This window comes from Drosophila melanogaster, chromosome 3L, assembly GCF_000001215.4.
Source record: "Drosophila melanogaster chromosome 3L".
NCBI classification, from domain to species: domain Eukaryota; kingdom Metazoa; phylum Arthropoda; class Insecta; order Diptera; family Drosophilidae; genus Drosophila; species Drosophila melanogaster.
The window spans coordinates 15,899,793-15,924,863 of NT_037436.4; the positions used below are offsets into that span (position 1 = coordinate 15,899,793).

A 25,071-nucleotide genomic window follows, 5' to 3' on the forward strand; every position below is an offset into this window, starting at 1 on the left:
GGCGGCAAGTGACGTAATCCTTTGCGGATGCACGTCGCACAGTGGGATGGTTGTGCATTCTAGCAATCAAAAATGATGAGATGTTTATTTAAGATATTTTTTATATTTTGTGATATAGAATGTATGTATTTTTAATTAAAATATTTAAGTAACTTGTAAAAAGGCAACAAATATATAAAATAAGTTTGTTTTTGCATAATAAAAATTAACTTCACAACAAAAAAAATTACTTCAATTAACAATTAAAGTAAATGAAATCGATTTAAATTATATAAAACACAGCTGACTTTTAATAAAATTACGCATACGCCCCATACACCACATAGAACTTCCCATTGGCATTTTATTTAAAACGGCTTGGTTATTATTTGAAATATTAATTTTATTTTTAAATTGCAATTACAATCTGTTGTTGTTTGCTTGTCTGTTCACGGTTTGTTTTTATGCTAAGTGGTATTTTATTTGTATTTATATATATTTCACACATTTTCTTGCAAACAATATCAATAATTCTTTTAACCTAATAACAGATGCCACTTTGTTTGGTTTTTATTTTTATTTGTTTTGTTTGTTTGGTTTTGTTGTTTCCCTTACACTTGTTGGTTCTAATATTTATCTCTTGTATGGTTCGATCTCGGCCTGGCTGCAATTCATCCACCTCAGACGCGATTCCTCAAGCTTAAAATTAAATTACAAAATACAATCATTCAACTTATATCCGAAGATACAAAACAAAGCGCACAATGCAGTATTTAACTTAGCCGTAATCACTTGCAGAACTAATTACAATATTACAATATTATGTTGAAACGCAGGGGAAAACAAAAACAACAACGTAAAAAGCGTAGTACAATACACAACATTACCCTCTAAATGTATTTTAATAAGTATGCGAATCGTTTATTTTGTAATGAGTAATAAACATTCTCCATTGCACTGCATTTGCATCTGAAGTAAAGCGCTTGCCTTGGTGTATAATGCGTGTATATGTATATATATATCGGGGTGTATATATATACTATAGATAGAAATATGTATACGTTGCATATAAAATTATCTCGGCGCAAATATTCGCTGCTCATTGCACAGTGCTAAGCAGTTAAAATGAGTTAGTTGGGTTTGGTGGTGATTATGTTTTTGAGAAGAGCGCGAAAGTTTGGTTGATCATCTAGTATAGGCGTCAGTTAAGGTAAAAAGGTAGGCGTGGCATAATGCAGCATTGAGTATTAGGTGTTTGGATTGGAGTCCTTATAAAGCAATTATCATTATACATTTCCTCGTAGCCGCGATTGGAGTTTAGTTTGCAGAGCGTTTAGTAATGCTTACGTGTAGTGTTATTACGTTTTAGTATCTCGAGTGAAAAATATGATCTTTACATTTCTTATGGTACAATTGTGGTGATGAAATGTAACTTGTATTAAATGCGCTTGTATGTAAATATATATGGATGTACGAATGCTGGTGAGGCATATAGATGTATACTTCGTATATGTTGGGTATGCTGGTAGGACTTTGTTCTTGTATATGAAAGTAAATACAGAATACAATATGATCGAGGTGTATATGATATATGCATGTATAAATATATGAATGCCATCTCTTCAAGTCGGTGAGCTTAATTTTGAATGTATGTTCAGCTTAAATGCGTTTCTTCTTGAGTATTTTCCATATGATGAGCGATAAATAATTTGATGTATCGTAGTTAATGCTAGAAAGTAATTTCATTTCAATATTATTGCATGATTCTTGTTTGAGTTCGTTCTCGTGTGTTTTTTTTTTTCTCAAGTACTGACTGATTCAATACTCTTAAATAGGTATGTTTAATATTTATTATGTTTTACGCGACCTTAACTCGGTTTATCATTAAGCGTTTATTAACTTGTCGTATTTTGTCGTTAAATATTTGTTCTAATCACGTTTTAGTATCGCTTCATACTCCCCAACTGACTATTTTGATATTGCTGTCATACACAGTTTCAGTATAGATCTATATCCTTTTACACGTTACATACAATATTCAGTTTTTCCCTTACATTCTTATCCAGTAGATTCCACAAATTGCTGAGGTGCTTCTACATTGTTTTTAGCTTTAAGTGGATAAATGGACGGTTTTTTGTTTGGATTTCATTAGCTTTATGTCGATATCTTAAGTCTTTTAGTTTCAAATCATCGTATGCGTTATAAAAAGAACTCTGATTGGCTTGGGTGTGTTACAAAAGAATCTATAAACTATGAAAACCACTCAAAAGTAAGGTAGGGAAGGATTCAATGTGATTGTTTGTGGGGTTGCCATGCGAAACACTTCTCACACTAAGAGAAAGACTATCGTAGGTCGCCGAAAGCATGCGATTTGTGCATTATTGGACAGCTTGTATGCTCTACTTGTTTTTCAATAAAAAATATACCACCTCCAATTGAATTTCTCTCCTAGGTTTTCTTTTGTCTCTGATGCAACCCAGCAATTTGTACAATCCCCGATCCGTTCTATACATAGATATATATTTCGTCCCAATCGATTTATACAAGTATCGGTTAAGAAAGCTTTATTTGATGCCCATGCAAAATATATTGTTTCTGGTATTTAATGTCGTTACTTTAATGTGCTTTATATGCTTTATTAGGGCATGTGCTGTGCCATTTTAGTAATTCGGTGTCTTATATACATTATATATTTTGGTTTTCCTTCTTTCCTGTCCAATATCTGTTGAGTTTATCTACCGCACAACACTCTTTTGATCGTCATATATGCATGTCTGAAGTTCGAAAGTTGACGCGTTTTTTTTTGTTTAGTATTTTGTTATTAGGAAAAATAGTTTGCTTTTTACGTCCTGCTTCGTCGGTTTTTGTTTTTATAGCTAGCAAAATAGTTATATCGATTTGGTTTGTTAGAAAAAACAGCAACGCTAAGGTAATGCAAAAGTTCTTTTGTTTTTTGTTTCATTTCTGTTACTTTAGTTAGTAATTAAAGATCAGTGCATTTGCGTAATATCCTTTATACACTCTATACAAATCGTCGGCGAATTTTCTTGAGTAGCATTCCTCATTTGCGTAGCTAAATACGAGGCCTAGTCTAGGTAAAGAAAATGACTAGAATAACTGGTTCGACTTAGGCTAGTGCTAACTTGATTTTTTTTGTATATTTTTACACGGTGTTTTTATTTGCAAGCTTTTTAGGCGCGGCGGCAACAATGTCCCTCAAAAGAACACATACAAAAAGTCAATAAAAAAATTAACAATTAATAGAAAATCAAGTTCGATAAAAGCTAGAGCAGCTAGCAAAGTTCTGTTCATTCGTTCGGCATTCAAAAGTTCAGATTCTGATTCAGATTCGTTACATATATGTATGCGCTAGTTCATATAAATTCCACTATTATTGCTTTGGTATATTATTCGGATTTTCGTGTGTGTTTACGTAGTTTGAAGATCTCTGGCTGATGGTACTCTAGAAAAAATACTGTTTGAGTGGCTGATTCGTTCGCTAGTTGGTTAACAATATCTGTTCGCGTTTCTCGCTCACTAGTGCCATATCGAAACAAATGTCCTTGAGAAAAATGTAACTAAATCAGAGAAATAATTCTCATGCGATTGCACTACCGGACATCGTTGTCGCCTGACGCTCACTCTGCAGCTCGCGGTTGCGTTCGTGCTCAGCGGTCTCAGAGCTGAAAAAAAGTGGAGACAATTAATTAATATATTTTTGATATATTAATAATAATGTACAACAATTTATGTAGCTCCAAAAATATCTATTTCTTAAACCTTTCTAGGCGAAAGGTGTTTTAACAGGTCCACTATTTTCAAACTCAAGTTAATTACAAGGTCAATGAAATGTTCTTATATATGATTTATAAAGCAAATATATGATTGAGAATACTATTTTGTATATTTATTCTTAGGCAAATAAAATAAGAATATTTTCGGAACTATACAATTTTACAGTTTGCTCTCAAAGTGCGAGCTGCTTACTTGGATCGCACTGCAATGGGACTTCCGGGAATGTCAACTGGATTGGCATTATTGTTATTTGTGGTCGAGGCCCGACGTCCATTGCCCGACTTGTACGAGAATATGGAATCGTTCTCCATATCGTTTTCAATCTAAATATAACTCAGTTAGTTTCACGATCTTGGGAATTGCTATCGAGAAGGGAACTCACCACCTGTCGCTTGTACGATAATCTCTCGCTGGACACCGATCCGCAGGAGGAGCTCTCCGAGACGGCCTGGGTCACGCTGGTCACCGTTGGCGGACTACTGGGACCCGGAAATCGCTTGGAACACACCTGGGATTGGATGTGCTCACAAATGCGCCGAAAACGCCGAATGTTACCTGCACAAACGGAAAGTTTAACAAGACTGTACACATAGTTGAGCAACAACGTATTGATTACCTGATAGCAGCGTAAATGTCAAAGCAAACAACATATCCGCTATGTCACCTTGTTTGCAAATGGCACTGATGTCAACCTGAAATTAGTCATATATCATTAGATCACTGAATTCCTGCTGATGGCTTTAAACTTACCTGGAATTTAACGTGGCGTTGGAACATGACAGGTCCATTGCCATTCCGCTTGTACTCCACCCGAAACGAGGTGGGCGACACCACACTATGAGATAGTTCGGCCATCTGTAAGAAAGAAATATTCGAAGTTAATATGAGAATGAGTCCCAAAAGATATAGCTACTTACGGATAAAAATGCGTGTATCAAATGCGCCTTAACCGTGGCAATGGGCTTGCCCTTGACCAAAATAGTAAAGGTTTCATCCTTCTCGGTTGTTATGAGATTTCCAAACCAGGAGCGCTTTGTAAGCTCTGGCGAAGATTCGGGCGTCAAGTGCACCTCATCGGCAGAAACTGTGAAAAGTTATTATAATTATTATTCATTCTTTCAATTTGCTTGGAACACCTACCCTGCATTTTTCTGCGATGGAACCGCGGACTGCCCAAGAAACTGTTTTTGATGTTTGTCAGCCGCGTCTTCCACAACTGACCACCAGGTGTATTGCAAGGAGATCCGGGCATTCCCGGACTGCTGTTGTTCATCATGGGCGAGCCATTGGGATTCACAACTGTAAGTAAGAATTGTAAAGATTATTTGAGAACATCCTTGTACAGAAAAGGTGATATCAGTTATCTAACCGATGTGTTTTATGGTTAATTTGATATGTTCAAGCACATGTTATTGATTAAAGTATGAATTAGGCTCATTTGATACTTGAAAATACTAAAATAACCATTACAGATCGGTACAGAATGTACACGAAACAAGATCTTCTATATTCATATTTAAATCTGATCTTGTTTCTGTATTGGTTTGCTATTTTTCAAGGGATCTACGGGGCATGCACACACCACTATTCGAATCTGGATCGTGGAACATACTAATGGCAATGGTCGGACCTGAGTTGGCACGGTGGTGCACCGACGGCGAGGCGGAAGTGGATCCGCTCGAGTTGCCGCCCGGACTGCCCGGCGGTATGCCGCAATCGCCTCGATCCCTCGGCGATCCTCCGCCGCGCTCCTGACGCAGTGAGTCCCTCCGCTCGATCCTCGGCTCCCGCACCACCACCACATCACCCTCGATGCTCTTCTGCGAACTGTGCGACGGTGTCCGGCTTACGGAGGAGTGGTGTCCGGAACGATCTCGATCACCGTACGTAGAGTGCCGGGTGCCCGCCGCCGGAGAAGATGGTCGGGATATGGCATTCGCCTGCTGCTGTGCCGAACTCATCGGAGAGTTGCAGCGCGTGGGACTGTGATATGAGGAGCTCCGCACCGACGAGGTAACTGTTGTGGGCGATCGGCGTTGGTGGTTCCGGGTGCTGCTGTACGACCGGAAACTGTAAGATAGGAATAAATAAGTTAGTCCGGTGTTCGAAGGATTCAATTTCAATTTATATACTCACTTAAAGGCCTGTCGTCTTGGCGTGAGCGGTGAACCTTCCGAAATCTGCCCATAGCTGGGTGCATTGGTGCCATTGATGCGACAGGTGTCCAGACGCTTACGCGGCGGATCCACTGCGTCCAGTTCGCTGCGGGACTTTTGCGCAATCTCATCATCATCCTCCAGCGCAGGTCGTCTTCGTTTGCGCTCGAGCAACAGGAAATATATAACCTTCTCCGTATTGTGACTGTTATGTAAAACAATCAAGTTAGATATAATTCGAAAAGAAAGTATTAAAGACATTTAAATTCACCTTGAACTGAGCAGTTCCTGGATGAGTTTCTCCTTCTCCTTGAAACAGCCCAGCGAGCAAATCGCGTTCAACACATCCGGATCCACCGCGGTGGCTGTGGGAATAACGTGTGTCTGCACCACCTCCATCATTGGCAGCTCCAGCTCCAGCTCCCCTTTGCCGCCAGCTGTGACCCACGGATGCCGGTTGATTTCAGCCAGCTGGACGCGGTCGAAAATGAAGCAAGAACGAGTTGAGGGGAGGAATTGCAAAGGGGTTGGGTAAAATAGCTGGCAACGTGGTGACCCAAAAACCAACCAACGCTTGGTGGGGTGGCTTTCAAAATGACTCACCACCCACACTCGAAAAAATAAGCACGCAACAGGCTAGTGTATTTCAATTAGCTTTCAAAATTTATGTACTACATTAAATGGATTTTAAAATGAACATTTTTAATGTGTTTAATTGATACCGTTTTTAATATTATTATTGCAATTTCTGACATAAAATAAAAATAGTTAGAAAAGGTTAAAGCAAATATTCATTAGACCCAATATATTTTTTCAGGTGCACTTAGCAAGACACCAAGTTTTGGGAATTGACATTGTCGGATCAGATCACCACTGACTGCATTTCGGGTGTGAATGTGGCGGGGATGACTCACCGTGAGCCGCCGGTCCGGATTGACCTCAATCATGCCGCGCAGCAGACTCTGGCAGTCCGGCGGCACAAAGTGCGGTATGTGAAAGACGCCCCGCTTGACTTTCTCCAGCAGCTGGCGCAAGTTGTCGTCGTCGAAGGGCAACGCACCCACCAGGAGGGCATAGAGGATGACCCCACAGGACCAGACATCCGCCTTGCGGCCATCGTACTTCTCGCCCTGGAAAAATGATAATAGTGGTTGGGGGAAATACGAAATCAGAAATTGAGACATTTCCAAGACGAGCATTTGTTTGTTTGTTTGGATATTCGGTTTATGTTTGCTTTTAGCTTGATTATTTTGAAATTCGATTGGCCTTTGTGCGTGGCCTCAAATCGTTATCCCTTTTTTTTATCGAACCGCATTCGTATGGGATTGCCATAATCCCCAATCGAATGCTTACTAATTTAAAAAGTTTTCTATTTAAAGACGGACAGAGGGGCTGGTCCGTTCAACTCGTTGACGTCCATTGACGTGTCCATCAAATGCCAAGTTTGCCCCACTCCGACGAATCGTGGTTTTCCTACGGGACGGTTATTGACTTTGCAGGTAAATGGGACAATGACTCGTAGTTTGTTGCCCACTACAATGTGTAATTGTGTAGCACGATTGTAAATAGCTGGCCACGTAGTTACCCCTTAGAGCGAGATATTTAAGACTTGCTGCACGAAGGAGTGTTATTTTTTAATGATTCTCAAAATATTTCATCGGATTTATTTGCACCCCACTGAGTACAAGGCATTTAAGTTACTCAGCCTTTTATCTTACAATTTGGCATTGGTCTATTCAAAAGCTTTCTTTATTTCGATGAGGAATGAAAATCTCTAAGCCACTTGTATTCGCTCTCATGAATCCAAACCCACCCATAACTCATAAACACTTTCCAATTACAGCTAGTCTCGAAACTCCAATTTGTTAGATTATAACTCTGATGTACGCTCGATTACCCAAGCCAAGTTTTTTTTTCCGGTAACCCTAAACCGGCTTTGCAGCTCTGGTTGTTCCAGCCACAACCCCTGCCACCTTCCAAAGATTGATAAACGACCACTTATGTGATTGAGTACATGGGCTTTCCACGCAATTTTCCCCTACAAATTGTCAAGGTTTTTGCCTGGCAGTGCAGATTTGGTTAGCAGTCATCAATTAGACGTTGGAAAGGAACTTCACCCATTCCCCTCACAGCTTTGACTGTTGAATATTTATAAAAAAAAGATATACTCGTATATGTGCAGATAAGCTAAACATCACGTAGCAAGCCAGATTTATAACCCAGCCAGAGTATATGATAAGACTGAACGAGGAGATATTTTAAAATTCCCCTTATGAATTTATTACGGGTGCAGAAGCTATAAAGATTCGCCAGAAGCTGCAGCAGCTCTGCTCAAAAGGATATGATGCAGGGTACACTAAGAAAATTGTAAAATTACTATTTAATCTTTCTTAGGTTTGCATTATGTTTCTAAGGTCGACAAATTTGATAAAGGGTCCTTCTTCTTAATAAATATCTAAGAAACACTTCAGAAGCTACTTTAGGGACAAAGTAAATTGGCTTGGTTTCAATTTTAAAAGTTGTATAGCAACAAATGAAAGTGATGCCGTAAATTGAAGGATGCTGAAAAGTAAAATAACTGACTTTTAACTCGCAGTAAAATGTTTCTTTGGGGAAAACCAGAAAACCAGTTCGTTTATCCTTGGCGGAAAATCGAACGCTTTAAGGGGCGACTCGCAACTTTTTGCTGGGTGTAGAGAACGCAGTGCATCCCGAGATGGGAAATCATATGCGCACATGACGTGCATTTGCATAGAAGGGAGCTGAAGAAATTTGCATAGGAAAGCGACTCCAGGAGCCGCCTCCTTCAACTTTCTGCACAGTTGAAGCCACCGCTGCTGCATCTGAAAATGTGCTAAAAAGTTCGTCTTGATTGACGTTTACGCGTTTGCCGCACTCGTGCGGATTGGGGATTGGGGGATGCGAGTAGCCGCCTGGTCTGGCTGGGCTGGCAATCTTTTGGCCATTTTTCACTGCGAGACTTACCCGTATGACCTCTGGACACGCGTAGTGTGGGCTGCCGCAGGAGGTCTCCAACATGCTGCCAGCTGGCTGCAGGGAAGCCATCCCAAAGTCCGCTATCTTAATGTTATTCTTCTCGTCCAGCAGCAGATTCTCCGGCTTCAAGTCGCGATGGCTGAAACGCAGAATAAATCCAATATTGATTGAAGTTCTGGGAGGGGAGCTTTCAACAGGGACTTACCAAATCGAATGCGAGTGGCAGAAATCCAGGGCGGAGATGATTTGCCTGAAGAACTTGCGCGCCTCCTTCGGCGTCAATCGACCCTTCTTCACCAGGTAATCGAAGAGCTCTCCGCCGGATACATGCTCCAATATCAAATACAAATACTTCTTGTTCTCGTACACATCGCTCAGGCCAAGGACGTGTGGATGATCGATTAGTTTCATTATGGCGATTTCACGTTCAACCTTTGCGTGAAGAGTAGAGCAGAGGAGAGTGGAGCACACAAGCGATTTTAATCGACTTATCGACAATGTTGCCAGGTTCCTCGTAAGTCCCCACACCCACACTCGGAGAAAAAATAAACCAATCAAATCAATAAGAATAACAAAACCATATTTAAAAAAAGATTATGGTAAATAACTTAAAGTAAAAAACGAATATTATTTTAAAAATCTATTTTAATCCTATTATAATCTATTAAAAGCTCATATTATTTTTTATATTCCTCTTTAAGTAGTGTTTTTTTCTTCAAGTATTTTTGAAAAGTGCACTTATCCTTAGAATGCATTCAAAGTGCCTGGTGCTTGGCCAACCATAATAGCCCATTGTTGTCCTCCGAATGGCGTCCGATTTCTCATTGCGTGTCCCGACCAGCTGACCCTACAGCATGGACACCACACGCAATCATCGGCGGTTCTTTATCCTCATTTGCACCCCCTCGACCATACCTTGCATTTCGATTGTGCTACATGTCTGAGCTTTTCTCACCACCTCCCCGAAAACTCCACCCCAGAAATGGAGGGCAGTCAATTTTGTTTTACTTTGTTGTCGCACGCACTAATTTGTCCCATGTCCTTTCAGTGTCCTACAAAAAAGTGCACCACATTTTCGGTAGATATAGAATAGTGGTAGTGGGTGGTGGTTCTATTATGACAGCAGAGAAAAGATAAATAGTTGAGCCTTACTCTGACTTTTATTGGAAGCGAATGAATGGCGGCGAGTCTGGGAATGAATGAAATCTATTTAGAGTGTTTGACACTCATTACAATGGACGTGGTGCGTTCTGGAGTATGGCAGAAAATCGATTGGGGAATAAATGAATATTTACCACAGATAATTTGCCGTACATTTGTATAATAATTGATATTTATGTGATGGAAGCTTTCTTGATTAAAAACTTAAAGGACAACAGATTAAAGTCTCACAAAAGATGAAAAGTATACTTTTGACTTTCCCTGACTTTGGCACACTGAAGCCGCAAGCCTGTTTAATCCCCAAAAGCATTTCCCCTTTTCTCTATCATGTCATATAAGACCAAAAGTTCAAATGGCTGTAAGTTTGACTGCAACGTTACATCCTCGTATTCGCCCTTCATACAGCCCAAAAAAAAAACGCGGAACACTTCCATGGAGCAGGGCAATAAAACAACGAACCACAAAACAAATTTTATTGTCACAGTTTTTTATGACCCGTACGCCAGGAGAAGACAAACAAGAAGAAATACAGCAACAACAAAAAATAGGAAAAGAAAACGAAAAACAAAATCATAAACTGTGGGAAAACAATAAACCGATGCCAGCGAAAAACTACTCACCTTCATTAGCACCGATTCGCTGAGTTTCTCGCGATTGATTATTTTAATCGCAACCTTCTTGCCAATCACACAATGCACGCCCAACTTGACGAGACCTGCGAAACAATAAGAATAAGTTAGAAATCGTAATTGCAATTACTTTTCCGAGAATTGCAGATATCTTAATTGGTTTCTCAGTTTTAGTAAGAAGAAGGTAAATCCATTAATATGGCTAATTAAGTGAACTTTATGAGTGACTAAACTACAATTTAATTGCAATTATAGTCTAACTGGGCTGAAAAGATTTAATATAAAATTTACTAATATAATTGTTAAATTATCTACTGTCGGATTGCATAAATTTAATATAATTAAATGCCTTTAATGATTATTGAACAGTTTTATTACCGTGCGCTGTTGAATTTCAAACATTGCAGCCAATTTGATTTCATTTCAATTATTGAATTATTATTTTTATGTCCAATATGATGACTATTGAATAACTTGCTTTAGGGTTTCAAACACATAGTTATAGCTGACTCAAGTGCAATTACAGTAAATAAGTCTCGAGTGAATAGCCACTCCGCCTAGAAAATGCAATGATAGTTTCACCCGTTGCAGCCACCACCACCCACTTAGTTTCTCGTAAAAGGAAAGAGTTTTCCTGCACTTACCCGTTTGACCCTTGCCAAGGGTTTTCTCCAGGCGATAGGGCCCCACAAATTGGCAATTCTCCGCCGTGACATTGTTCTCCTTCTGCATTTTGCTGGCCGTCGCTTCGTTTTCGTCCTACGTCCTGTCGTCCTGCGCCCTGCGTCCTTGGCGCCCGCTGCTTGGGGCTCCTGGGTGTTAGCTGTTAGCTGTTTGCGGCTGGCAGCGTCAACTGACTCCTGGCCATGTACTCCTGTGCTCCACCTGGCCCCACTCGCCTCCTCGCCGCCTTGCCCCCTTGCCACGCCTACCAACTTTGTTGTCGCATAGCTGCAAGTGAGTATGGGTATTGGGTATGGGCTTGAGTATGGGTGTGAGGTCCTTTAATTACTTTTGTTCGACAAAAGTTTTATTGCGATTGTTAAGAATTCCTTTTTGCAGTTTGCAAATGATGCAGCGTTTAATTAACTTTTGCCTATAATTGTACTGCTACTTCCACATGACTTCATCACAAAATACTGCCTGCAATGGAAGAGGATAAGAGATGGTGAGATAGTGAGAGAGAGAGAGCGAGACAGAGAGAATGACTAAGGTCAATGCGATTACCAATGAATATTTATGTTCCCCCTTGGCCCAACTGAATTTTTAATTGAAATAAATGGAACAACAACTAACTATGTTGCCGTATAACTACGTTCGTGACGTTGTGTGTATTTTAGTTAGTCAGGTGTTCTAATTAAAACCCTCCAGCTGTGCTTGTGTGTTTGCTTCTCCTCTCGGCCATTTCAGGAGCGAATTTATGACCTCGACATCTTCCTGCGAACAGGAAAAGCATCACAAACACACACACATACGAACACATAATCAGGTGAGAAGCACATATATTTTAGTGTCTGTTGGTGGTTCATTTAAATTTCGTAATAATCTCAACTCTTTGAAGTGTTTCGTTTTCAATTACTTGGCCATTAAGTTTAATTAAAGGTACACATTCTGTTTCTAGTAAATGTACGTGTGGTAAAGGGATTATTACTTTGGTAATTATGGGAAAGCCGAAACAGAAGGAATTTTTGATTGTTCAAACCTAATGGATTGTGTGACTGTTAAGCCTCTAAGCAGCTTAAAATATAGTCAGTATCTAAATAATAGTGTCATTGTTCATGCTAGACAATTATATCAAATTATTTTTCGGAATAAATAAAACTATTAGATTTCTATCAATACTCAAATGCAAATGCAATATAATAAAATTAAATTCAATTAGTGAAGCAATCAGTTTTATTAAATTATATTACCCAAAATTAGCCTAATTGCTTGTTGTTACCAAAACGCAATTAATAATTTACAATGTTGATTTACGAGTTCCTCCAAATTAACCCTTTAGTGCGAACTCATTAATTGCAACTTTGTAGCCATTTTTAAGGGTCAAGAAGGGCTGACAAAGAGGTAGAAATAAATTCTGGGAATTTTCCTAGCGACTTCTTCGTCAATTCTCACTTTTAAATCTGCTGCTGGCCGTGAAGTGAAACGAAATCGTTTAAAAATTTCATTAGAAGAGCACTAAAAACACCCATAGAAGCAACAACAATTGCTCAACGGGGCGTGTTGGCATAAAAAGCGAGCATAAAACTTGGCCAACGCCGACTGCCTGAAAGATGGCCAAGAACAAAGGCCAGCCAAAGATAGAAAGCCAGGGATTCGCTCTAAAGCACTGGACGAAGGGTGGGCAGGGGGCGGGGCAGGTAAGCATTATATTCAGATGCTGACGCAGTCGCTGATAATTCTCCGAGATGACGTTGAAGTGCCAAGTCCTGGGACGGGTTTGATGAGACGCCATGAGACGCCAAACTGACAGGACGATGGATGCTTACGCGCTTAAATTGGAAAATAAGTGCACATCAAAATGGAACAGTGCGCAAATGTGGATACACAGAGAGGAATATACATAAGCTTTGCGATAAGTATTATTATATACTTTTACGTTAGCATTATCACTAGATCAACATTACGTTAGAATTCTAATTACTGGGCATATTAAACGTATTTTTAAAAAATAATACCATTAATCAATAATATACAATGTTAATTTTCAGGATCTACATAGTACTTTGACCCGTTTAAGACATTTTTCATTTCAAAATCTTCTCTTTCAGAAACTAAACTGTTCTTTTTTTCACTGGACGTGAAGAAAGGTTCATGAGTGTGAAGGGTGCGGTTCTGGTTTGCCCCTAACATTAAGGTTAAACGGGCAGCAGATGGTGGCTTTTACGCAGGAAGCGCAGGAAGGAAGGATGCTAACAAGCCTACCGCCACGCCCTTTCCCTTCCGCCCGAAACAATGGGAAACTTTCACTGGCACTAGCACCAGCACCAGCACACCCATGTACTCTTACACACGCACACCCCGCCATCCTAACATCCATCCACCCTGCGCCCCTCCCCCTGCTGTTCCGCTAACCTAATTTGAAAAATGCGCTAAAAGTTGAGAACTGACATTGTTTGGCAAGTGCCAACAGAAAAAAAAGCGTCAAGATAAAGCCAAATTGAAGCCACGAATGGTGGATACTTCGCATAACTTAAAGTTTGCATTTGCATGTACTTTGGCGATTTTATCGCTCAGCAGGAATTTCCATTCCGCGTGATGTAGGTATTTTCCAAGGCAGTTTTATTTGGTAAAATAAAATCACTTTCCTATCATCGAAAAGTAGAAAATATAAGTGATTTTAAATCAATAATTCAACATTCTTGTGGTTTGGTAGCATGACGTGGATTTTAAATTCCTTATGCTTCTCCAAAAAGTATGCTATGATTTTTACATTTCACGGTTATGATGAAAAACGTTTCATCAAAGGAAACCTAATGAAATAAACCAAGTGCTTGCCCATATAGGCGCACCAAGTATAAAAGGGGCGTGGCTGCCAACTGCCATAAACAAGTCATCGTCATGGGTCGCCTTTTTCAGTTTTTCTGAAGACTTCGCACTTGGGGCTGCGGCAAAATGTCTACACAGGGTTTTATATATAAACATACCATTTTATTTATATATATATGTATATATGTCTGTATGGATCTGAACAAGTATGAGTTTGTGTGCGTGCAATAAAAATCATAAGCAAAACGTTTAGAGCATTTGGCGTTGATTTTGGCCTAGCCACGGGAAATTTATGCTTTTAGGTCGTGGCAACTAGGAGAAAGGCAAAAAAGAAAGCGGAACGGGAAGGGGAAGAGCAAAAGCCGGTTATTGAGGCAGGAAGATGAAAATGGAGCCGACCATTATTGATGTAGGCCCAAAAGGAACAGGGGATCTGACCAACTTTTATGGCTCCATGCCCCAATAAAATGCCATCAACCATAATTAAGCGATTTGCAAACAATGCACAGCCATATAAAGGCAGTGAATAGTGCTAAGATATATCGAAGCTGGAGATGGCTTGATTTCGCATAAATTACTTAATGGCAAACATAAGGAAAGTGAGACAATGTGTGTTGCAATCGATCGATGCTCGAGCGAAATTAGCAAAACACTTTGACAGCAATTGATTATTAGAGATATTGCGCATTTATGCCAAATTTATAGCCAAATATATGGGATTGTGTGTTTAATCTAAATACTTTTATTTACCTAACCTTTTGACAGATTTTTTAAACTAACTAAACAATCGTACAGAATCAATCACAATACGATAAAATATCAATGGATAAAATCAATTAAAATATGGAAAATAAAATATTACACAAAAAAAATTCTAAGGAACTCATTATCATATATACTTAACAATCAAAGAGACTTCTGCAACCAATTAAACTTTTCTACTCATATTTCACAGGCCAAAATACAAGCCCCAATTACCTATTATAAATCCCCCATCTCCAGACTTTTCTAGTTTTCCTCGAATTTACATCTTATTAATGTTCACTCAACGGTTTCAAAAACAATTAACAAGCTGAGCCTCAAAACGCAGCTGTCAGATGCTGCCCATTTTCCATGTTCATTAGCCATCTCGCACAATTAACCCCGAGGGGGCACGAGCACCGGAAAATAAGGAGTTTTCCGTAGGCAAATGTGTTATCTAACCAGCAGCAAGATGGAATAAAAAAGCGAGCAGAGATGACTTTGATTTCTCTGGCGAGCCCCATCCACATTTGCATACATCTGGCTGAGAGCTCGAGGGCTAAATTGCCTTTTGCAGCCGAGCCAAGGAAAGACCCCAAAGTTTAACCAACTTTATTTCGGCTGGAAGGGGAGGTGGTGCCATCTAAGAGCCAGAAAAACTCAATTTCAAAAACGACAGTCAATAAACGCACCCAGCTCACACGCACATTTCAGAGAGGGTCTGAAAAATTCACTGGAGCAGTATGCCAGCCAACGTGGCGTATGAGTGTTTTGGTTTCGCCCTCAACCCGGCGTTTTTAAAGTGCAATCAATAAAATGCTTTCGAGTTGTGAAAATTGTGCGTAAGTGGCTTTTCATCATGGGCTCCCCCTTCTGACAAGAGTTTTGTGAGAAGGCGAATTGAGGAAATTCTGAAACAGCAGCAGAAACCAAATGAGGAACAGCAAAAGGGCGTTGCTGCCAAGAGCATAACGAGAACTTGTGCACAGTGGAAGGGGTTGAAAAAATGAGAAAATGTGTAGCAATATTATCCGTAATTTCTACGAGATGGCCATCCAACTTAAAATCATTTGAGAATATTTATTTAAAAAATTAGACATTAAAATGTACTGTCCTCCGTGTCGTTTGTAAAGATATCCTTCCATACCTTACTTCCTTGTTAACCCTTATTTTATGGACTCCTTTATATAATTATTAATATTTATATAAACCTTTCCCCACTGTGCCACTTAGAGCCTCCGTGGTGATGGCTCCTCAACACGATTTCTCGTTGAATGCCTGTTTGTGATGTTGCCCCGACACCATGTTTAATCAGAATCAGACACCGTCAGGAGCAGAGGTGATTGCAGCGCAGGAAATGGGGAAACATGACTGCAACAGCTGGCTCCACATTCATCAACTAATTGCAATTATGTGGAAAATTAAAATCAATATTTAACTAACTTCCGCCCCTTCGGATGCTTCACCCGACGTCTGTTGTCATTTGACACTGCCATTTAACATTGATTTCCACATTTCATGTCGAATCGCTTCTGCTGTGTCAACAGCAGCAAAATATATTTTGTTTTCCGATATATTCTCGATTGAATTCCTTAAATAATTGAATTGCATAAAAGCATTCAACGAAAAAGAGAAATGCTAAATATCTGGAAAATGTATGTTAGAAACCCTTTTTTGCTATTCTGACTGAATGTCAATTCGACATTCGAAGAATTTAATTGAATAAAATCAGAAACAATAATAGTTTTTTTTATTGGTATTTTTTATTTCAGAAGTATTAATAACGATTTAAAAATCATTTTTAAATCTTAATATATTGGTTAGGTTTATTTTTTTTTTATTGACTTATTATTTGAAGTGAAACAATGCAATCAACTCACAAAAATACAAAGTGAAAACAATGCCAACATGCTTCAACGACAATAAAGCTTTCTATTCCATTAGATGTCTTTCAAGACCAAAACAAACTAGCTTAAGTTTGTCAATTAATTATTTATAGAGAAAATCAATCAGAATATTCAATGAATTTGTCACATTGTTAGAATAGCCACCACAAGTTGGTAAATACTTTTCTTCTTGGAAAACAAACAAGTTTCCGGGAGAAGCAACTGCTTGAACGTAGAAAACAAAAACAGAGCCAATGAACAAAAAAACAAAGACCTTTTCAAACCGAATACGCCAACTAAAAGCTAGATTATCAGTGGAATGAAAATGAGTAATGAAACCGTCTCTCTTTTCATTATTAAATAATGACCAGCGTGGTGGGGGTGATGTTAAGCAGCTTACTTGCAAATCGGGGCTAATAAACCGCTTAGATCAACACGCAAAATGCAAAAGCAGCAAGCCAGAAAAAAAAACCTTTAACCTGGTCAACCTCAGTCAACTGTTCAAAAACCCGCAGTTAGCTCAACAGCAAAAATTCGATTAAAAGCAACCAAAAACTAACACAGCTGCCGGAGGAGAAGGCGGCTCCTATTTGAGGCTCCAGGACCTGGACCGGCACAAATTAACTCGATTCGATAGGGCCAAAAAGCTAAAGGCATCCACAGCAGCTGTTCCTGTTCACAGCAACAGGAACAAACAGCAAACAGGCACAGAGAAATAAAGAAGGTGCCTCAAATATGAAAAAAAAACTACTCTTAACATCCGACTTACTAAATTACAAAATAATTATAATTAAAAAGGTACATCTTTTAGTTGAAATTAAGAATTAAGAAGTAGATTTTAACAATCTATATTTCTATGATTGACAAAATAAAATCGTAATGCAGTCATTTTCTCTAAGTGAACAATGTTCGTTGCCAATTTTACTCATCTTTTTTGCGAAACCAGCATCGAATCAAGTTTGTATTTGCCTACGGAGTGTCCACCTCTCGTCCTCGAAATTCGCCAGTTTATTTGCCCTGCCTTTTGGCAGGACGATTTCGATTACCACACACACACACACCACTGACTAAACTGGCCGGAAACTAAAAAGATGAAATGATTAAGGTCGCAATTAGATGGCTAACATCCGCACTGAACTCAAGCCTCACCGTTTTCAATCCCCCGAGCGGCAAAAAAAAATTCAATTATTTCTTGGAAAAAAAAAGAATGCAAAGCTAGCCAAATAAAATGCAAACGCGAAAAATTGGGGAAAACTGAAAATTGGCATCGGTATAAAAGAGAATAGTGAATGGAATAGCTGGAAATGGCAGAGACTATGAAAAAACTCAATTAAAAACGAAGTCTAAAAACGCTGCACAGTAGATTGTTCAATTCAATCAAGAAAGATTGCTATGGATAAGGATGAAATGGTTAAACGGAGTTTAAGTCTAAGGATATCCCATATTTTTGGTTAAAATTCTATGAAGTTTTAAGGCCTTAAATTATCCATTGAAATAGATTAAATATCCTAAATGCAATCAATGATTATTCTCAAATTACAAAAAACATCATGACTCATCAGTACTTCACATAAGACAATTCATTTTATATTGATTGAAGACCCACAGAAGCAACGTCCATTGTGCCTTCCTCCCTTATTCCGATCGCATTTTAAGGAAACTCCCCCACAAACTCTCCCACAAAGTGTTTTTCTTACAAAATATGGAAATCAAGTTTAGTTGTACAAATAATCCACAACAGGAAAAAAGAGCAACAAAACGTAAACCAAACAAAAACAATCTGAAAGAACAGGGCGAAAAACAAGCAGGGCATTTTTCAATTTTTCGCGTCAGGCAGTCACCCCTCCACGGATACCTCGGATATCCCCCATCACCTTGCCCGTGGGGCAAACAATCCGGACTTCTGAATCCACAATCCGGGGAACAAGATCTCAGGACATGAGCACGGACTTGGCAAAGCCCGCATTTGTTTGCCAAAGCCACGGGCTCTCGCCAGCCATCACCTCCAGCTGCTCCAATGCTCCAATGCTCCACTGCTCCGCTCCCAGCCCGCTTAGAATTCAATTAAGGAGTGCGGGAAGCAGGAGGAGCATGAGTTGTAAGGACACTCGAAGAAAATAGGTCAGAGTATCCGTAATAATTGGATATAATAAATCTGGTGGCTTTCAATCAACAAACATTCAAATTCAAGCACAAAGATATATAGAAAATTTATTTAAAAATTTATATATATAGTACTAAATAAGATTTTCATCTTAATGAAATTGAATAAAAAGATAAGATCCCTTTGACATCTAAAAATTTCATTTGGCAATAAAATAACATTTTTGCTTATGCTATCATTTAGGTCATCCAAAGATATGAAAACTTTTTGTGAGTGATTCCCGGAGCTTTTCGAAAAAAAAAAAAAATTACGAGAGACGCGTATATTTTGCGGTTTTGCCACCGCACTTAATTCAATTCTCATTTACTCAGTTATGCATGCGTGATGCCGGCGCCACGCCCTGCAGCCGCCCCCTTTTGGCCAAGGATGCTGGCCTGGCCAATTTGCGATTCCCAGCCTCTCGTTATTTTGTTGCCTTGGCACAATTTTTTTTCCTTCTTTTCACCGCGGCAGGACGAACGTGTTTACGCCTTTCGCGCGGCCACTTTGACGTTTTAATTCGCCGTCACTTTGGGTGTGTTTAATGCAATTTCTTGGCGAGATTGACGGCATCCAACAGGCCCATCTGGCGGCTGGAATTGCACTTCAGATGCGGCCTAATTGGCGACAGTCTACAAAACTTTTCAATTAGAATTAATGATGTTAGGGGCAAATGCCGTGGGCAGATAAAAACATTGTTGCAGAAGAACTGAGAAAATTGCACTTGTCGCTGCGGTGGGTGAAATTATTTTTCCAATTATAACTGCAATTTTTGCACAAATGGAAATCCCCTGACAGACAACTGAAATATGCAAATGAAATTTATGACTCGACATTCCTCGAGGCAAAAAGTGCAAACTGTGAAATACAATTCTCGTGTTGCATACTTTTTGGTCGGAAAAAAAGAGGGGCTACAAAAACCTCAAAACTACAATGAGGCACGATCCGGCCTTTAATGGCAGGCTTAAGGCTTAAAGTACAAATAAACGGATATTCGGCTCCTTTTGCTGTCAAGGATTTTGCATTCTGGTGTTGGATTTTGTGTCACATTTGTGTAACGTGTATTTCTCTCTTTCCTTCTTTGCACTTTTTTGGCAGCCTGAGCCATCGCATTAGGGCTAAGCAGATGGCTCGAACCCGAGCCGACTGATGGAGTCTCTGATGTAAGCCCAGTTCTGTATAATTGATGACATCCGAGCGGGACCGCACAAGCAGGTCAAGGCAGGTGGCTGGGGGCTCATCCAAGGCCAGTTGGGCACGTCTTGCAGGTAAGTGAGCCCTTAAATTGCCCACTCTTAATTTCGCTGGGAATAACCCTTTGAAGTTTAGCAGTTGAATAATGGGGAAGATTCCAAGAAGGATAGCTTTAAATTATTATCTTCCAAAGATATCGCACATTTTAAGAAGATATTCGAATTAAATAATAAGGTCAAATCTTTCACGCATTCGAGTTTTTAAACTATTTTGGCATTTTGTTAAAATACTCAAAATTAAACTATATTTTCCCTCTTGTTACCTTCGAATTACTGCTTACCAAATAAACGCAAAAAAGGTATTATATCAGATAAAATATAAAAATAAACGCAATTATCTTTTGCTGAGGCTAGCACACCAGACTTGCCCTTGAAGCGGTAAACTATTTCGCAGCTCGCAGATAACCAATTTCACACCAATGCCACATAGAATTCCCTTCGATTAGTCCTGACGAAAAAAAAATCGATTTCGTGGCCATTGGATGGGGATGGCTTCAGCTCCACCGCTCATTCTGGCTCCACTCGTGCAGGCAATAAAGCGTTCCCAGGACCCATAATATTTGCCTAAACAAATGTTTCGGTTCCTGCATCGGAAAACCCTTTCAGCGGATACTGTCTAAACCTATGACAACAACTGGAAAAACAAGCGGACAAACATTCCCTTTGCAAAAATTTATGCGGTCGGTCGCATAAACAAATTTCAACTTTAAAACAAGCCGAGCAAAAGTTGCAAGCTGGCGCAAGCTGAATAGCCAATTCGATTTTGCCATATGCAATGTAAATCCTCCACGGATTTATGCTGGGAGTACGTAGGGACATGCGGCACATGTTCCAGGCTCAAAAGTTGAAGGGAAAAATGTGGAAGAAATGGGAAAAAAACGTTTGCATATGCTTTAATCAAAGGCAGTGACGTACGGGAATGTGGTTCATTCTTAAAAACGTTGCCAGGATTCCGGAGAGGGTTATCGCTGGATTGGGGCTGCGGTGTGTGGAACTTCGAGAGAGGGCTTCCTCCAGAAACGGAACTGTTGACAAAGCCATGCGGGTAGCTGCTTACCAAGGCAAGTTTAGCGCACGCGCAAGGGTTAATCCGGAGAGAGCGGAGAGTGCTACGCGACTCTTTCTCTGCTCTGCCGCCCTTTCTGCGGCTTACACGCCCCACTGGGTGGTTGTTGTGCTCTCGGCAGGGTTGCTTTTGACATTCTGTTCGCCATGTGCCCCACTGTAAGACAGCTGTGCACTAAAAAAAACTTTCATGAGTTCAGAAAAATGGGGGTTCAGTTGTGACAGCATACCAAACATAATATTTCGATTATCGAATACCATTTTATTTTATATCTATTCACACAATTTGTCTTTTTTAATAAGCAAGACTCGAGCTATAGACTCTTGTGCATTCAAACAAACAGTATGTAATTACTTCTTTTTTTTTTGCATACTACGTAAGTTTCTTTATGCTTTAAGCATTCTTTGAATGCATGTACTTTACTCATTCCTTATTCCATGAAAAAGAGAACATACACCTATTTCTTGCAGTGCACCCTCCCCGCGGCCCCATTTTGCACCCAACAACCCCTCGTTTCTTGGTTGCCGCTTATAGCTTTTTAATTGCAAATAGGAACTGTTAACATTTTTGTTTACGTTTATTAAACTAATTGGATGAGGAAATGCCGCTGCGTAGTTTACATCCTGGTTACCTGGCCTTTGTTGGGGATTTTCGGGCTGCAGAAAAGAGCGCCCACATTTAGGGGACTCCCGACTTTGTCTACAGTGGTAATCCCCCGGGTCATTAAGGCGTCTACGTGTCTGCAACGGCAGCATCGCAGGATGCTACCAGCCAGGACATTGTCGCCTGCCGATTGTCGCATGTTTTATTCAGTTCTGCGATGTTCTCCTCATCGCCGCCATCAGGTTGTAAATATTGAACAACACCAACAACAGCGGCGGGGGAACAACAACCGAGGACAGAAATCCACCGGAAGCCAAAATGGTGCTCATATTTTAAGATGCTGCATTTTTGATCTGACGCGACAGTTTCTTTTATTGCCCAAGATGAAGGACACCTTAATTGTTGGCTGCGAAAAGGATGAAAGCCAAAGTGCTGGGCTAGCTTAAGCTCCAAGAACCTCTGGGGCATGTCATTGGATTTAAAAAAAGAAATGGAAAAGGAAACAAAAATAGAAATATAAAAATAAAGGAAAAGAAATTGTAATAAAAATGGAGATAGAAATTGAGTTGGAAAAAGAGATGGCAGCGCAGATAGGAAAGGTTAAAATTATACGAAAGCCACTGGAGCTTAACATTTGGCATTTTCATCGATAAGTCCGCCTTGTATCTGTAAGATATAAGGGGTTTTCGTGGTCTTGCGTTTGATTGATAAAAAAGTTTTACTCAAATGACTGATGAAAAGTTAGCAAGTTGTGAGCGGAAAGTTCCAAAGAATATGTCATAAGCAAGTTACATGAAATGTAGCACAAATGTTGCATTACAGAAGATTTGACATTTACTTCGGTCTGACAGTTGCGAAATTACCAACAATAATTTACTTCGAATAATACCTTATCCAAGCGAAACAATATTGGGTTTCTTACAACATATTGTATTCTACTCATTTTTAGTGCAACTTATGAATGCAAAATTCAATAAAGTGTAGATCCCATTCCTGTTAGCCTTGCTCCCTAAAAACAATGTCCTGCCATTTATCGACTTTTTATTGTTGCATGGACTTATTTTTTTCTTTTTGGTTCTCAAGAGTAGAGTAGTTCATTAGGACAGTGCAATTTTGACAACAACATTTTGAGGGTTGAACTTGGCTATAAATACGAAACTATAATGCTCCCAAAAGAAACTAAGCTGACAAAAACAGACAACAAGACAGGGGATCACGGCTTGGGGTTGAAAATGGAAATGTTTATGAACTCACGTTCCTAAGTATTTCTGGATAGGTCTGCGGTGACGTCATTGCCGCAGAAATATGATTGCAATTTATCGGGGATACTTTGGCGTAGGTACACAAAAGCATGACATCAATCAAAATCGAGTATTTATCATCATCTTAACTCGGCAATCCGCCGCCCCGTTTGTATATCAATATTTTGAGCGAGGACAATTTGATAACGAAGACGTTTAGCCATTTGCAGGGCCAACTTCTTCAGGCCCACAAGTGTCTCCTTCATTTTCCGAACCGCCCCCATCTTGCCCCATCCCCTCCTTGTCCCTTGATTAATGCCCTTACTGTCAGGGCAAACACCTCAAGTGGCCATTGAGGCCCGGCTCCTCTGCCACCTTTCTCGAAGCTCGCAGGTGAGCACTCGTAAAACTCAAAAGCCACATCCGCCCGCCATATTAAATTCTGCAATTCAACTTCGTTTTCGTGCAGAAACAAAAAAACTGTCTATAAATACTGTTAAATGAGTGAGTTGAAGTCTCCTGCGTAAAAGGACACTGAAGGAAAAGATATAATTTCAGACAGAGTGAATCCTGAAATTATTTGTTCAAATATTTACCCTCTGTTTCTTTAGTCATCGCATAATCTTGTATTAAACTATAATTAAATTATGGTAAATTGAAAAAGTCTTAAAATATGAAAACTTGATTTTTTTATAAAACCCTTTTTTTCTCTATGTGTGTGTAGCCACACGTAGTTGCGGTTGCTTGTGGTTTCCCCCTGAAATAATTTCTGTGTATGGGTGTTTGTGTGTGAGGACGCACGGATGGATGGTTCGATGTTGTTTCCCAGTTGTTTTTGGTTGAAAATCGATAGAAACAAAAAATCCATAAAAACAAAACAGTAAGAAACGGAAAAAATGTAAAAAATGCATAACATCGTTGGAAAATACGTGGTCTCCGGATGCCAACTATAGAAACTAATCCAACTATAGTAAATCCGACAACAGAACACTCTGAAAAAATTAGGTGTTTAAACATTTATAAGCCACTCTTTATGACCAATGCTCAAAAACGCATTAAAATTTTATAATTGCATTAAATTGATGTATTCGCAAACATAAACTTATCACCTCACGTTGTCTGGGACCCAGAATCCTTTGAATACTTCATTTCATACCAATAAATGTAAAATCTATCAAGTTTTTGGAAAGGATAAACTGAAATTTGGAATTTGTATTTTATTATAAACAGTAAAAGTTTAGACCGCAAATGATATCCTGTAAACCTGGTTTGCTGCCCAACAACCCCCTTAAACAAATCGGTAGCAATATGGCAAGAATGGAAACCTGCTATGGATAATGTATGGGGTCTACGTACCAACTATTTCCGCTCGGGTGTAAAATTTCAGAGGCTTTCGGCCTTATACAAATCACTTCCGGGATGAAGCGTTCACGTTGTTGCACCCACAGTGCACACATACAGACACCCGCTGCCGCTCACACACACACTGACAGCTGGCCACGAGACACCAACACACGGCCACAATCGCCTACACCTACGCAGACACAAACACACACACACACTCACACGCGAAGAAAAGGAAGAGGAGCTGCAACCTCTGATTTTCCTTTGTATTTGATAAAAAACACTTTTCGTTTATTTCGTTGGGCCGCTCCTTAATTATATAATTTTGTTTCACTTAATGCGCTTTACGATTTAACGCAATTGGCGCACATTCGTCGCATGATTTGCATAAACATTTTACTGATTTTTCCCACAGCACACACGCACACACGAGCACCTTCTGTGACGTACGCACTATCGCACACACACAGGCGTACTTATTTTCTCCTTATTTTTTTTTTTTTGCCTATAATCGCGCTGCCGTTTACAGTTGGAAATGGTGCTCCAACTAAAGTAGGTGGCTTGTCCGTTCTTTTTTGGCCACGGCAA

At 39.7% G+C, this 25,071-nt stretch overlaps 1 protein-coding gene across 3 annotated transcripts; it reads right to left on the reverse strand.

The window, feature by feature from the left end:
- Window positions 1-363: 363 nt before the first annotated feature.
- Window positions 364-25,069, reverse strand: sff (sugar-free frosting). 3 transcript variants are annotated; one of them, NM_001274972.1, is made up of 16 exons: window positions 24,496-25,069; window positions 11,362-11,860; window positions 10,709-10,803; window positions 9,133-9,359; window positions 8,916-9,066; window positions 6,845-7,060; window positions 6,202-6,401; window positions 5,911-6,135; window positions 5,405-5,844; window positions 4,915-5,073; window positions 4,692-4,858; window positions 4,525-4,629; window positions 4,391-4,466; window positions 4,157-4,329; window positions 3,967-4,097; window positions 364-3,662 (listed from the first exon to the last, which is right to left on the reverse strand). In NM_001274972.1, the coding sequence occupies exons 2-16, from the start codon at window positions 11,447-11,449 to the stop codon at window positions 3,578-3,580; spliced, it is 2,538 nt and encodes an 845-aa protein (NP_001261901.1). In that variant the 5' UTR covers window positions 11,450-11,860; window positions 24,496-25,069; the 3' UTR covers window positions 364-3,577. The 3 variants fall into 3 exon arrangements, with proteins under 3 accessions (NP_001261901.1, NP_001261902.1, NP_648814.3); NM_001274973.1 differs by having other exon boundaries at window positions 5,387-5,844; NM_140557.5 differs by having other exon boundaries at window positions 5,357-5,844.
- Between the last annotated feature and the right edge of the window lie 2 nt (window positions 25,070-25,071).

What these genes read in the sequence shown, in the direction of transcription:
- sff (NM_140557.5), bottom strand. Translation starts at nt 11,449, where the DNA reads ATGCAGAAGGAGAACAATGTCACGGCGGAGAATTGCCAATTTGTGGGG. An exon ending in GCGAATCGGTGCTAATGAAG is followed by an intron (nt 9,360 to 10,708) that starts GTGAGTAGTTTT and finishes CTTCACGCAAAG; the next exon opens with GTTGAACGTGAAATCGCCAT. An exon ending in CCAAGACGACAGGCCTTTAA is followed by an intron (nt 5,845 to 5,910) that starts GTGAGTATATAA and finishes CCTATCTTACAG; the next exon opens with TTTCCGGTCGTACAGCAGCA.